Source organism: Phascolarctos cinereus, unplaced genomic scaffold, assembly GCF_003287225.1.
Source record: "Phascolarctos cinereus isolate Bilbo 61053 unplaced genomic scaffold, phaCin_HiC Scaffold_4;HRSCAF=312, whole genome shotgun sequence".
NCBI classification, from domain to species: domain Eukaryota; kingdom Metazoa; phylum Chordata; class Mammalia; order Diprotodontia; family Phascolarctidae; genus Phascolarctos; species Phascolarctos cinereus.
In genome coordinates, this window is record NW_027555847.1 from 262840982 (window position 1) to 262856643 (window position 15662).

At 40.9% G+C, this 15662-nt stretch overlaps 1 protein-coding gene across 1 annotated transcript; it reads left to right on the forward strand.

Annotated features, from left to right (window-relative positions):
* Window positions 1-1265: 1265 nt before the first annotated feature.
* LOC110220452 (apoptosis-associated speck-like protein containing a CARD) lies at window positions 1266-7770 on the forward strand. The gene is given in 4 exon segments (XM_021004456.2): window positions 1266-1639; window positions 4186-4257; window positions 7226-7250; window positions 7252-7770. Coding segments are annotated over 4 exon segments (579 nt in total). The 5' UTR covers window positions 1266-1368; the 3' UTR covers window positions 7463-7770.
* Window positions 7771-15662: the final 7892 nt, after the last annotated feature.

Below are 15662 nucleotides of genomic sequence, written 5' to 3' on the forward strand. Positions count from 1 at the left end.
TTCAGAAATGCACTAAGACAAGAACTAAAATGTCCATGCCCTTTGACCCAAAGATCCTACTGCTATGCTTATATGCCAATAAGGTCAATGATAAAAAGAAAGTTTTTTTTCCTCTCTCTCTCTTTCCACATATGTATGTGCATGTATATATACATAGATATACACATAGATACATGTGTGTATATATGTATACATACACACATACCAAAACATTCATGGTATTACTTTATGGATTCCTTTCTATCAAGAATAAAAAAATTGGTATGATTCAGTTTCTCTAGCAGAATTGAATTAAATGAAGATACAGTTAATACAGAAGAATGGTCTAAAAACTATGATTGTTAGCAATCTCTACCCTTTTATCTTCTTTTGGCCACTGATCGCTGCAGAAGCAAAAGGGGCCTGCCCAGAATTGGGGGTCATTTTGTCATTTTTCTGTTTCCAAGGGTTACCATGGCCAAAGAATCCATCACCGAATGGCCAATCCACTGGTTATGAGCTTTTATATACTTAGCTAAATCAATCCTTGAAAGCAGAAATGGTCCATTACTAAGAGTTGCACAGTTCAAATGTGGTATAATAGAATTATTCTCTGTTGCTGGCAGTGTTCAAGCAGAGTATAGGTAAGGTATCTGGGGGGGGGGGGTTGCTCCAGTATAGAGTTTGGACCGGAAGACCCTTAAGGTCTTTTCCATCTATTAGATTCTACAATGCTCTGTTCTTCATCCCATGACTCTATGTTTTCCGGATCTATGCTTTATATGTTATGATTCTATCTATGTCCTTCATTGTATGATTCTATAAATGGGGAGGGGGGTGTCAGTGGGGATATCACTTCTGCTGCCTTCTGTCTCCAAACGTTGTTGTGTCTCTCAGGCCTAGGAGGAGACTGGGGTTTCTGTTCAATAACCAAGCAGAATGCAACTATTGTAGGTCAGAGGACCTATAAGTTCCTCTTGGTTCAACCAAAACCATCTCCTATTCTTCTACCTGCATTGTTGATATTCTAAATGTGAGATCCTCATTCAACTGAATATAGATTGACATCTTGCCAGCGGAATTGAATCAAATCAATTTACCCTTTTGAAAAAAATGAAACCAGAAATTGGGGATACTGCATGCCTTGGTTAGTGTCATTTGTCCCTCCTTTTAGTAATCTCATCTCCTCTTCCCACTATATGGGAGGAGTTTAGACCAGGGTGGAGAATAGGATGTCCCCACCCTTGAACCAATTGGATATATTATTTTCTACCGATTCAGTCTTTCTGCTCAGGATGCAGATGCCTCTACCATCAGCCAGTCACTGTCACTCCTACTAGAAACTGTTAGGAAGGCAGAGATCACGCAGATCATTGAGTTCTAGGAGCCATGGGGCACACCCAGGATCTCATCTTGAAGTCCATGGAGAACTTGACCATCAATGAGCTCAGGAAGTTGAAGCTCAAACTTTTCCCTCATCTATTATGGGATGGTTTCAGCTGTATCCCCAGAGGGGTTCAGCTTCCCCTGGATGCCTTGGACTTCACCAACAAGACAGTCAACTTCCACCTGGAGGACTATGGGTTGGAGTCTGCAGAGGTGCTCAGGGAGCTGAGTGAGCTACAGGAGGCTGTCAGTCTCCAGGAGGCTGTGAAGTCTGGTAAGGCCCCTAAACCCATCTTCCAGTTTCTTCTTCCTCCTATTCTCTTCTGTTCCTGTTCTTTCATTCTGTGTCTAACTTCTCTGCCCAAGTCCTGAGCTCTTCCATAGACTTAAGATCTCTCCTGGGATCCGAGCCCCTGACTTCCATCTCAAGCTATCGTCTGAGCCCAACCTTCTTCACTCTATATCTTATCCCCTTTTGACTCCCTTAATATCATTTCTCTGCCTCCTAGCTTTTACTTTGAATTTTATCTACTCCGTAAAGACCATTTTGGTGGGCTAGGACCAAGGGAAAAATGTGACAGGATATCCTGGGAAGCATTTGACCACACACACACACACACACACACCCTAACATGCATGTTTTCAAATGCACAAACCAGGACACCCAAAAGTTGACTCAGAAATCAACAAACACAAATACTCACACATACACATATTCACATAGAACTAGAATGCAACAGACCCACATTTACACATATCCACAATCTCTCACTTGCTTCAGCTTCTCCATAGAGCCTGAGCTCCATCCTGAACATATCATCATTGATAGTACCATCACTCTCCCCCAAAGGATTCCATCATTTACTATCTCTGTGCTGAGTCAAACTGTAGGGAGATCAGTCTTTATGGAGAGTCAGGCACATCCTGACATACCTTCTCAAAGAATTACGAGCATGTGTAAGTGAGATTTATGTAAATGTATATAAATATATCACTCCCTTCTAGCTCTCTCCCCCATTTGCACTCCCACTGGCAAACTGAGCGCACAGGAGAATGAATACTACTGTCCTCAGAATTCTAGGGGTAACCCTGAAGGTTTATGCTTTTACTACTATGGTTCCTGGGCCCCCACTGATGTACATTCTATTAACAATTAGATAGCCAAACAATTAGCTTTTAGGAAATGTATTTATTTTTGTTGTTGTTGTTTTGTTTTTTAAAATTTTATTAATTTATTTTGATTTATCAAAAATCACTTCCATATGCTTTTGAGTTGAAAATTTTTCTCCCCCTTCCTCCCCCCCACCCTCCCCAAGACGGCTCACAATCAGATATAGGCTTTACATTTACATACCCATTAAACATATTTTCACATTAGTGAAGTTGTAAGTAAAAATTAAAACCAATAGGAAGAACCATCAGAAAGATGAAACAAAACTCAACAGAAGGTAAAAGTAACTGATAGCAATTCTACTTCCATAGTTCTTTCTTTGGATGTGAACAGCATTTTCCATCCCGAGGCCTCTGGAGATGTCTTAGATCCTCGTAATGCTGAGAAGGGTTCATTTAACAATCTTAGTCATTGCATAACGTGGCTGTTATTGTGTACAAAGCCCTCTTGGTTCTGCTCACTTCACTCAGCATCAGACCATACAAGTCTTTCCAGGTTTTTCTGAAGTCAGCCTGTTCATCATTTCTTATAGCACAATAGTATTCCATTACATTCATATACCACAACTTGCCCAGCCATTCCCCAATTGATGGGCATCCTCTCAATAGGAAATGTATTTATTAAGAACGTATAGTAATAGCACCAATTATGAAACATTCCCCTAAAATATCTGAGTTGCACTGCCCCACAAATATTCAGTCTCCATGGGGAGAATGGGCACAAATGTAAAGTTCAGTAGTAATGAGGAACATGTGAAGAGAACCTTGGGGTAAAGGGGTGACTCACAACTTCTGGTACTGGAAGCCATTTCTTCCACTGTAGTCTTCATACGCTCTACCTCCAATTCTCAGGAGTAAGTCTCTTTAGAATCTGTGGCTAGAACTTCTCTCCATGAAACCACCTTGTCTCAAGTGACTTTTTCATTTGGCTAAGTGTGCTGTCTCCTGTTGATCTCTGTTCCACAAATAGAAAATTCCTCTGACATCAGCCAGTGCCATACCCAGGAGATTCTGCTACCGCCATCACAGCTCTGGCCATTGATGGGACCTCTGGATCTCTCAAAATCACAAGGTCACCCCCTGGACAATTCCATTTTAGGATAATCATTCACCTAGGATTAGGAAAGAATAAAACCCTTTACCTTACCTGGCTCTTTAGAGGCAGCTCAAAAGCCTGTCTCATTTCTTCTTTTTGGAACCCCCTGCATTCCAGGTCAGTTACAATTAGAAGACTTTTCATCATCACACAGTACATTAATTTCCATAATGCACAACCAGAAACTGGCTCCTCCAAAGTTTATACATAGTTGAATTAGAAACTAGCAAGGGAAAATTATGCATGCTTTAAGGACTGAATTCTATAGTTACTCTATGCCACATCACTCATGCTGACACACATTTATATAAAAGGAGGCATGCATTTAGAGAACACCTAATTGTTTCAACCTGAATACTCTTCCCCTCACCGTCCCTGTCCTGTGATGTCTGAAATGAGAGAAATCTAATTTCTGTTAGGGAGGGTGGAGCTGGTGGGTGGAACGAGGAAGGTGGGGAAGAAAAAGACAGAACACTCCCCAGAGGGGGCTTCCCAAAAAGTAGAGGCTCAGGTCTAGGAGAACTTGAGATGTCAACTCAATACCCTATTTACAGCCTCAGGATGTGTCTCAGATGGAAATGTAGCCCAGTCCACTCCAGTTCCAGCCCCAACATCCACTCCATCAGGTAAGGACTCAGTCTTTCTCTTTAAGGGGACTCTATTTGCCCCTAGACCCTCACAGCCTTGTGGAAAGCTGGAGTTAAACATGAAATGGTAAAAATCCAGAATCAGGGAGCATCCTCCATGGTATGGGAACTAGCTAGATCCTTCAGTCAATTTGTCATTCAGTTAACTGATCTATCAAGAAAACTTTTTTTCCTGAGTATTGGGTGCCCACTAGCTGCTAAGGAAGAAAAAAAGGAATTCCAGAGGGAATCAAACAAGCAAACAAACAAGCATTTATTAACCTTCTTTGTGCCAGGCACTGTGATAAATGCTAGGAGTATGACTGGCAAAATCAAAACAGTCCCTGCCCTCCAGAAATTCACACTTAAATGGGGTAAATGACATGCACATACATACATATATGCAAGGTACATACAGATCAGGTATAAGACAGCCTTAAAAAAGAAGGTGATTGTATCTACAAAGACCAGAAAAGACTTCCTACAAAAAGTTGTACTTGAACTGAGTTTTAAAGGAATTCTGAGATTCCAAGAGGCAGAGGTGAGAAGGTAGAACATTCCAGGCATGGGGAATAAAAAGCACAAAATCATGGAGATGGGAGCTTTTCTGTCTCTTGCTGTGAGGAACAGCAAGTATACCAGTATGGATAAACAAGACAAGATGTTAAGAGCTTTAGATGTCAAACAAAAGAGTTTGCATTGTAATAGGTAACTATCGGAATTAATTGAATAAAACACGACATGGCGAGAACTGGGTTTTAGGACAATTACTTTAGTGGCAACGAGGATAGGTTAGAGGAGGGAGAGACTTGAGTCAGGAAGACCAAATAAGATTCTTTTCAACAGTTCAGATGGAAGATAACTAAGACCTGAACTAGCATGATAGACATATATGTAGGCTGATGGCAAATTCCAGAGATGTGGCAACTAATTGGAAACATGGAGTGAATGAAAGTGAGATGAAGGTAACACAAAGATTACAAACCTGAGTGACTAGAAGGATAGTGGTGTCCTTAACAGATACAGCCAGTGATCCCACTGGGTGCTTACAGAAGACATGCTCCCAAAAAAACTGTGGGTAAATAGAATCTCAATTCAATACTCTGGGAGTGGGAGACAAAGCCTGCATGTATAGATCTATGAATCATCTTCATAGTGACAATAACTGAACTCATGAAGTCCCAAAGAGAGAAAGTATAGAGAGCAAAGAGGGCCCAGAACAGAGCCTTGGAATACAACCACATTTAGTGGACATGACATGAACATTGATCCAGTGAAGAAGAATGATAGATAGTAGTCAGATAGAAGAACTAAATAAGTAACTAAGAGAGGAAAGATATCCAAGAGAAGATAGTGATCAATACCATCCAATATTACTGAGAAGTCTAGAAAAATGAGGACTGAAGTGCTGAACAACTGCTTGTGGACTAGACGTGGTGGAACTAGAAGTCACCATGAGGATGAAGAATAGGCTTAGGTGAAATAAGGAATAGAGAGAGATCAAATGGTAGGAGGTTCTGATTAGACAAAAAACATTTCAGAATTTAGGATCATGCAGGCAGAATACTTGTGAATGAGGGCAAAATCAAAGATGTGGCCATCAGGAGCAACAAGTAGGTCATGAGGGCTGAGTACATCAAGGAACTTGGAGGTTAGTGTTCCTGAAGAAACGTCAGGATGTATATTGAAGGCCTCCAGTAGAAAGTCAAGAGCTGGGGTAGAGAGACATAGCAACCCAGCTACTGAATTTATGAGAAAAAAGGGAGGATGTCTTTGGGGGAGAGGGTGGTAAATAACAGCTACCAGGGTCTGGATTGACTGATAAATTTGGATAGAGTGAACCTCAAAGGATGAGGGGCTGCTGAGTGATGACAGTAGAATCAGTCTGTAAATAGCAATAGGGAGAAAGGAGTATTCAGACTCCCCTACCACAACCAATGAGTATTTGCGGGGGAGGGGGGGAGAAGGTGAAACTAGTATGAAAAGAATGGTCCTGGGAAGTCGGGTCTAAATGAGTGCTAGAAAGTGGGAGGAACCTGAAAGAGATCCAAAAGTCGAGAAGAACTGTGCCCAGAGAATGTTTTTCATGCTTTTTTCCATAATATGATCAAGTTATAAAATATACAGGTGATCCCTGCTGGGCCCTTACAGAGGACATGCTCCTGAAAAAAACCTGTGGGTAAATAGAATCTCAATTCAATACCCTGGGAGTGACAACTCTTTAAAGAAGACACAGGGTGACCTTGCTGTAGGAAAAGTACCCTTTCATGTATCTTTGGGATTTTCATTGACCAGGTGGTAGGGTTTTTTTGGGGGGAGGGGGATGAGGTTATTAGGGTTAAGTGACTTGCCTAGGGTCACACAGCTAGTGTCAAGGGTCTGAGGCCGGATTTGAACTCTTGACTCCAGGGCTGGTACTCTTTCCACTTCGCCACCTAGCTGCCCCAGATTTAGGTTTTTTTAAATTGAAGTTCACCTACACTCAGAAACTCTGGAACCAAAGCGTTGCTAGTCCAGAATGCCTAACATTAGGGCATTGGAGTAAAAGGAAGTAAAGGATGAAGAAGGGAAGTAGGTGAGCACAGTGGAGTTAATAAAGGAAGATTTCTCCTGCCTTTAGAGGAGGCATGAAGAAGGGAAAGGAGATAGATTAGCCAAGAGGAGTGGAAAATGGCTCCACTCAAGGCCCAGAAATCATAATCATGGGTGTTGGTTATTTTTGGTCCTGGGAGGTAGGGTGGGAGGAGTGAGTATAGCCTCAGCCTTGCTGTAAAAAAATACAAATACTTGGAAGAGCTCTCCCCACCCAGAACCAAGGAAGGATGGGTGGAACATACTTGGCCTGCTCCTCCCACATCCCCACTCCCCATTATATATCATTCTCCTTCCCAGGAGCCATCTACTCACTGCTTTCTTTTTACCTGCTGCCTCCTTCCCTTTAAGCCATCATCTCATCCTTTCTTTACAGTTCCCTCTGTCCTATACCCACCATGTGGACAAGTATTGGACAGATTTCCTCAACTATGTCATCCAACTGGACCCTGTCCTAGACATATTGTATGGAAATGTCCTCAGCAAGGAACAATACCAAGAAGTCAGGGCTGAGGACAGCAATCTGGACAAAATGAGAACACTCTGCAGCTTCATGGCAGACTGGGACCTCAGCCACAAAGACCTGTTCCTTAAAGCCTTGAGGGAGACCTAGCCTATCCTGGTGGAAGATCTGAAGTGAGATGGAAGGATGCCTTTTCATCTCTAACCCACAGACCTGTTCTTTGGGGAAAGAAAAGAAAAGAAAGGAAAAGAAGGATTTAATATCTAAATAAAAGCAAGCCAAGGCAGCAGTCAAATGAAAGGGAAAAGAAGGAGGTAGAGAACAGAAAAAACTTACAGCTATTGCTTCTACTACAATCTCTAAGAACTCAGCTCCTGTGCTGGGATGCAAGCGTCTGGCCTTCCAGTGCACCAAAAATTGCTTTTATTTTAAAAAGTCAAATAAAAGTCTAAAACTTGTGCCTCTTTCATGTATCGGAATAATTTTCTCTTCCCAGGCCAGTTTCTTAACATTTATCCTCCCCACTTTTCCATTCCCCAACTCAGCCTAGTCCCCTGACTTCCTGAGTTCTCTCAGCCAAGAAAATCTTTATCACTCCTTTTCCAGCTTAAGAAATGTTACCCCTACTAACCATCCCACCTGTTTTCTATTTCTGTGACTTGTTGTTTGACCCATTTATCCCTTAGGATTAGATTATTTAGTTTCCAATTAATTTTTAGTGTATCTTTCCATGGCCCTTTTATTACATATAATTTTTGTTGCATCATGATCTGAAAATGATGCATTTAATATTTCTGCCTTTCTGCATTGGATTGTGAGGTTTTTATGTCTTAGTACATGGTCATTTTTTGTGTATGTGCTATGTACTGCCAAGAAAAAAAGTATAATCCTTTCTATCACCATTCAATTTTCTCCAGAGGTTGATCATATTTAACTTTTCTAATGTTGTATTCACCTCCTTAACTTCTTTCTTGTTTATTTTGTGGTTAGATTTATCTAGTTCAGAGAAGGGGAGGTTGAGATCCCCCACTAGTACAGTTTTGCTGTCTATTTATTCCTGTAACTCCTTGAACTTCTCCTCTAAGAATTTGGATGCTATACCACTTGGTGCATATATGTTTATGTTAATGATATTACTTCATTGTCTATGGTGCCTTCTAGCAGGATGTAGTTTCCTTCCTTACCTCTTTTAATAAGATCTATTTTGCTTTTTCTTTGTCTGAGATCAGGATTGCTACCCTTGCTTTTTTTTTTACTTCAGCTGAAGCATAAGACATTCTACTCCAGCCTTTTACCTTTATCCTGTGTGTGTCCCAGTTTCAAATGTGTTTCCTGTAAACAACATATTATAGGATTATGGTTTCTAATCCATTCAGCTATCCACTTCCATTTTATGGGAGAGTTCATCCCATTCACATTCACAGTTATGGTTACTATTTGTGTCTTTCTCTCCATCTTATTTCCCCCTTGTTTATGCTTTTCTTTCTCCTTTCTCCTTTTCCCTCCTCACTAGTGTTTTGCTTTTGACCACCACCTCCCTCAGTCCCACCTCCCTTCTATTAGTCCACTCCCTTTTCCCTCCCCTTTACCCTTACTACTTCTTCCCTCCTTTTTATCCCCCTCCCTTTTATTTACCCTTTTCCTTCCTACTGCCTATAGGGCAAGTTAGGTTTTTATACCTAACTGATTATGTTATTCCCTCCTCCAGTCTTCCTCCTTTCCTTTTTTCCCAGTAAAATCCCTTAATTAATCAGATTAATCCACTTACTTAGATCCATTTAACCCACTTAATTTTATTTTTTTTGTCATTACATCACAGTCAACTTAAACCCACCCCCTCTATGTATACAGCTTTAAAATCCATCTGTTTTCTTAATCTCATTCTTATCTCAGCCTTGGGCCTCCAACCCTACTCTCCTTCTCACTTGGAGCCTGGTTCCTATCCCCTTCCTCATCTATAGGACCCAAATCCCCACCTCTTTCCAGCCCTCATTTCCTTTCCACCCTGGATTCCCTCATTCCTCACTGACCTTCCATCCTGAGGTTCTGACCCTCATTATCCTCTATCCTGGAAGCATCAATTCCTCAGTTCCCTAAGTTCTGAAACCCTCTTTTAAAAATCACCAGACCCTAAGCCCCAATTTTCCTCCCAATCTGGAGTTCCTAACAACCTGTTTTTCTCTCCTTTGGGCGTTCTGACCCATGCTCACTTCTCGCCCTAAGTTTCTGATACTCATTCTACCACAGCCTTGTGGCCCTGAAAACCATTTCCTTCCTACCCTAGAGATCTTGACTCTCAATTCCCTTTTCTGACTGGACCCAGTCAGACCTCTTTGAGGCTCTGGCCTCCTACTCTCCTCACAGTCTGGTGCCCTAACCCCATCTCAGCTTGGAAATCTTAACCCCAGAGCTGTTACCATCACAGAGCATGAGGTTTCCTCTAACTTCTTGGACTTTTTTTTACCCAAATGATGAGTCTGTCCCCTTTGGAATCTGACCAGCATTTCTGAACCTTAGATGAGACTACTTCTGGCTTCTTAGCTATTGTACATCCTCCTTTTCACTCACTCTGTTAAAGTTGACTTTGTATGAAGTCTTCTCTGCCTAACCCAGTTGGATTCAGGTTCCTCTTTTCTTTATTCCCTACCACTACTTCCTGCTGGGCCCCTAACTCAGTGCTCATGCTCAAACCAGCAAAGCTCTGAGTACAGGTGAGCTTCAACTAAAATGGAGCCAAACTATAAAGATCCATATTTACCTCCAAAGACACATGAGAGGAGAATTTGCGGCAGCCAACATCACCCTGCAGGGATCTTTTATAGAGCTAATCCCTTCTCCCCCACATAGCATTGAAATGGGATTCAGTATCCACCATAAGGGCTTGTAAAGCACCATCTGCATGAGTTTTTATGATTTTTTTCCACATTGTGGAAAGATACATCCAAAATATTCCCATCAGCCCAGTTTCTTTGTCTCTGGCGTGCCCCCTTTCCCTTCAGGGCCCACTTCAAGGTTCTGCACCCAGTGGACAAGCAGTACAAGAGGCTTCTCTGATGCACTGACTGACCAACAGACAGAGACTTACCTTCAAGTTCCTGGATTCTGTCCTTCCAGGCTTGGCTCAAGCTCCCTGCAAGTCTATGTGAGGTAGGAGATGTCAACCTAAGAGCAAATAGCTTTCCTTGGGAAAAGGATATGTTCTCCATATATAACATTCTATCCGCCACCTTAGTCCCTTAGTACAGCATAACCATACTGTCTGCAATGAAGTCTCACCCCTCCCCCCCCCACCATCCCCCCAGGCTCTACTTCCGAAAATACCTACTTTAAGGCAAAACTCAGGTGCCACTTCCTACAGAAAGCTACTCTTGAGCCCTGGTTGTCTGTGTTTTCTGTCACTTAAAATTACTTTATTTTTAAATGTAATTTTTCAAACCATAAGCATTTATTTTCTCTTCCACTAGTCCCAATTAAAAAGAAAAATAAAAGTCTTGCACAGTCAAGCAAAACAAATTCCCACATTTTCCATGTCCAAAAATGTGTGTCATTTCAGCATCCTGAGTCCATCACTTTTCCATCAAGAAGTGTCATTGGTTCTCTGGAATCATTGCATTGATCAGAGTTCTTAGGTCTTTCAAAGCCACTTGTTTTTACAGCATCGTCGTTGTATAAATCGTTCTTCTGGTTCTCACTTCACTCTGCATCAGTTCATACAAGTCTTCCCAGGTTTCTTGAAATCTCGTTGTTTTGCTTTGTATAAACTTTAGTTGATAATTATTTATCTGTGTCAGGTTGGATCCTCCCTCCTTCCTCCCTCCAAAACATTTAGCCTTTGAGAACAGAAAATATTATCCTTTCTGTCCCAATAATCCCAGTGCCTGGCAGAGTGCTTTGCACAGAGTAAGTGTGAACTATATATTTCTTTATAAATATCTGTATTTATAAACATATAATATATTTATGAGTATATATTAACACAGGACCTTATACAAAGGAATATTTACTTCAAGAGGTCTGATCACAAATATACAAATGTACTCCCCAACATGTGGGAAGCATAATCCCTTCCTTCACACACACACACACACACACACACACATGCATGCACACACATACACACATATTATTTGCATATATATACATATTATATATATATATATATATATGCATATTTACACATACATATATTTGTTTAATTAACAGAGCCTGCTAGCTGGGTTTCATTTCCAGCTGTTCTGGATACTGAGATCCAAAGGAGGGAAAAATTTGTGAGGATAATTTAGTTCCAAGTTTCTTCAGATATGTACCTCTCCTTCCAGAATCAGGCTGCTCTGTGGAAACATCTGGCATTTTTCCTTCTCTCCTATTTCATATTCTCAACTTGGTCCAACCAAAGTCTCTCTAAGTTGAGAGGACATAGGGGTCCTTGGAACAGTGAGAGGAAGGGAAGGGCTATGGACTGGGGCAGTTGGATAATAATGGTAATAATAATAGTTAACATTTATATAGTCCCTACCTACAATATGCCAGGCACTGTGAATGCTAAATACTTTACAAATCTTTTCTCATTTTCTCTAGACTTGTCTATGTGTATGAGTCAACATGTGTATATACTTAGGTAGATGTTTATAGATGAACAGATCATTGTTTCAGCATATGTAAATAAATAAGCATGCCTATACCTGTAAGATCAGGTGTGTCAGCATTTAACCAGAATTCCCTGAAGCCTAATCTCCCCTTAGCTTGGCTCCACATAGAGCCTGTGAAAGATGGAATCTGCTGGTAGAGAATAACAGAGCCTTATTAGTGATGATAAGGATGGAACGCAGCCAATGGTTGACCATTTCTCCAACTCAAACTCTATAGGGAGGCTGAGATAAGGAAGGATTTGAGAGTATGACTATGGCATTGTTTCCATGTATCTGTTCATGCAAACATGTATGCTTCCATGATCACATGCGCATTGATGCATGAATAAGTTAAAATGTATTAGTGTGCTAGTATATGTGCGTCAACATATTTCAGTAAGTATCGGGGTATGTAGGAGGGTGTCTGTGTGTATGGTTAAATGTGGCCCAGTATGTACCCTTGCCCCAAAACCATTCAAGCTGGGCCCTTAGGAGGTCAAATAACTTGAAACTAAAAGCTAGGAGCCAAGGATGAGAAATCCAAGAAGTTTCTATGAGTTAGGAAGAAGATAGGGCTGGGCATAGGTCCCAGGATGGAAACCCCTGAGTAAAAGTGGATTATAAGCACTGGAATCTAGATATAAGACAGAGAAAATAGGATGGAAGGGGGAAAGAGGGTGTGTGAGTAGTTTTCACCCTCCTGACTTCTGCATTGAGGCCAGGAAGCAGTTTCCAGAAATCTCACATCCCCGGGCTGAATTCTGTTCTAGAGGATTTGGGGGACTTAGGAAATGGCCAAGGATGTAAACCCATGAGATAGGGCTGCAAATGGAGGGAAACAGGAGATAATCTTGGTTGGACCAATCAATCAAGAGGTATTTATTGAGGACCTATTACCTAGCAGACACTCTGTGAGGCACCGAAGATATAAAAACAAAACAGAAACTATCCTTGCCCTCAAGGTACTTACACTCTATAGGGAGAGACAATATTTAGCCATATTTGCATATGCAAAATAAACACATGTAAAATATATAGAAAATGCACATAAGGTAAATTTTAGACCTGCACTAGCACTTGAGTGAGTGAGGGATTCAGAAAAGTTCTCATGTAGGAGACAGCACCTGAGTTTTGAAGGAAGTTAGGGAGCCTAAAAGGTATAGATGAAGAGAGAATGAGGAGAAAGACAGGAAACAGAATGTCATGTGTGCGAATAAATAGCAAGAAAGCTAGTCTGGCTGGATCATAGCATGCATAAAGGGGAATGACGTATAAGAAGTTTGAAAGGTAGGCTGGAGCCTAGTTGTGAAAGACAAAATAATAAAGAGAGTTTTTATTTTATCCTAGAAGCAATAGGTAGCCATTGGAGTTTATGGAGCAAAAGAGTAACACAGTCAGACCTATGCTTTAGGAATATTATGTTATTTTATTTTAAATTTATGAAATAAAACAAGCATTTACATAACATAGTACAATAAAAAAGATGACTATACATGGAACTACAAATCTACTAATTGCTATTCCTTTCAAATATACAAAATTATCATGTAAATTTCTTTTATTTTCTTTTTTTCTTTCACTCCCCCACTCTTGTCCTAGAGGGTTACCATTAGACACACACACACACACACACACACACACACACACACACACACACACAATTATTCTATACATGCTTCTATTCATCAGTTCTTTCTCTGGATGTTTGTGCACTGAATGCAGCCTCTGAAACTGAGATGCAGCAAAGTACGGATTGATTCTCTGCTACTTGTGCTAATTTTGGCCTGACAATTAAAACATAGGTGCTCCATCAGCCAGCACCACACCGTGCATACATGGAACCATTGGTTACATCAAATGGAGAAGTTTTGAATGCTGTGGATAAGTTCACTTACCTTGGCAGTGTACTTTCTAGGGATGTACACATTGATGATGAGGTTGACTCTCGAATTGGCAGAGCTAGCTCAGTGTTTGGGAGGATCCAGAGGAAAGTGTGAGAGAGAAGCAGTATTAAACTGACTACCAGACTGAAGGTCTACAGAGCAGTTGTGCTGACCTCATTGTCGTATGCCTGTGAAACCTGGATAGTATACCATCGCCATGCCAGGAAACTGAATCACTTCCATTTGAATTGTCTTAGAAAGATTCTGAAGATCACCTGGCAGGATAAGATACCAGACACTGAGGTCCTTTCTTGAACTAAACCGACAAGCATTCAGACTCTACTAAGAGTGCAACTCTGATGGGCTGGCCACATTGTTAGAATGCCAAACACAAGCTTGATAAAAAACTATTTTGTGGAGAACTCATACAGGGCAAGTGGTCACATGGTAGTCAGAAGAAGCTATACAAGACCACTCTCAAGGTCTTACTTAAAGAACTTTGGAATTGATTGTGTGACATGGCAGACACTAGCACAGGACAGCCCAGCATGGTGTGCCCTCATCAGAGAAGGTGTTGTGTTCTATAAGCAAAGTAGAATTGAAGTAGCTCAAAAGAAATGCTAGGTGCACAAATTTAGAGACTCTACTGCAAATGTTCACATGGACTATTTGCGCCCAATCTGTGGTAGAGCATTCCAAGCTCGTATTGGTCTGATCAGCCATAGCTGGACACACTGTAACTTGACTCTAACATAGCAATGTCATTTTGGTCCTCTTCGAGAATGAAGGACAACAACCAGCCAACCAATCTTTCTCTGGAGGCAGAAAGCATCTTTTTTCACACGTCTTTTATAGTTAATTTATATGTTTATTTGTAATAAATATGTATTTATTTTTATCCAAATATCACCACTCAACTATTTATTACAAAGGTATTTATAATAAATAAAATAACTTACTCTCTCAGAGTCATTCTTAAAACAATATTGCTGTTACTGTATACAATGTTCTCTTGGTTCTGTTCATTCAGACACTGGTTGATTTGTGAAATAAGGGAAAGTGAGGAGCTGAGGATGACTCCTAGGTTAAATACCTGAATAACTGGAAAGACAGGGGTGCCATCCCCAGGAATGGGGATAGTGGGAAAAGGTACGGGTTCTAAGGAAACAATAATGAATTCTGTTTTGGACATGTTGAGTTTGAGATGCCTACTGGATGCACATAGGGGTATGGTTTGAATGCCTACTGGATGCACATAGGGGTATGGTTTGAATGCCTACTGGATGCACATAGGGGTATGGTTTGAATGCCTACTGGATGCACATAGGGGTATGGTTTGAATGCCTACTGGATGCACATAGGGGTATGGTTTGAATGCCTGTTGGATGTAGTTTGAAATGGCAATAGACAGGTGGTGATGTGGTACAGGAACACAGGAGAGAAACAAAGGCAAGTTATATGGATTTTGGAGTTATAGGGCAATGTGCTCTAGTGGATAGAAGGCTGTCTTCAGAGTCAAGAAGATCTAAGTTCAGGTTCTGACACATTCTGGCTGAGTGACCATGGATGTCTTAAACTCTCACTTCTCTAAGCAGCTGTCTAAGACTATAAGTTGTAGAGATGTTTATTTGCATTGGAAGGAGTTTCTTCATTTGGGAGTTCCCTAAATCAGTGAAATCACATGTCCAGATTCTATCCTTCCATAAGGAATAATCTATAAACTTTTTTTTTTATTTTTTGGGTTAGGCAATGGGGTTAAGTGACTTGCCCAGGGTCACACAGCTAGTAAGTGTTACGTGTCTGAAGTCAGATTTGAATTCAGGTCCTCCTGAATCCAGG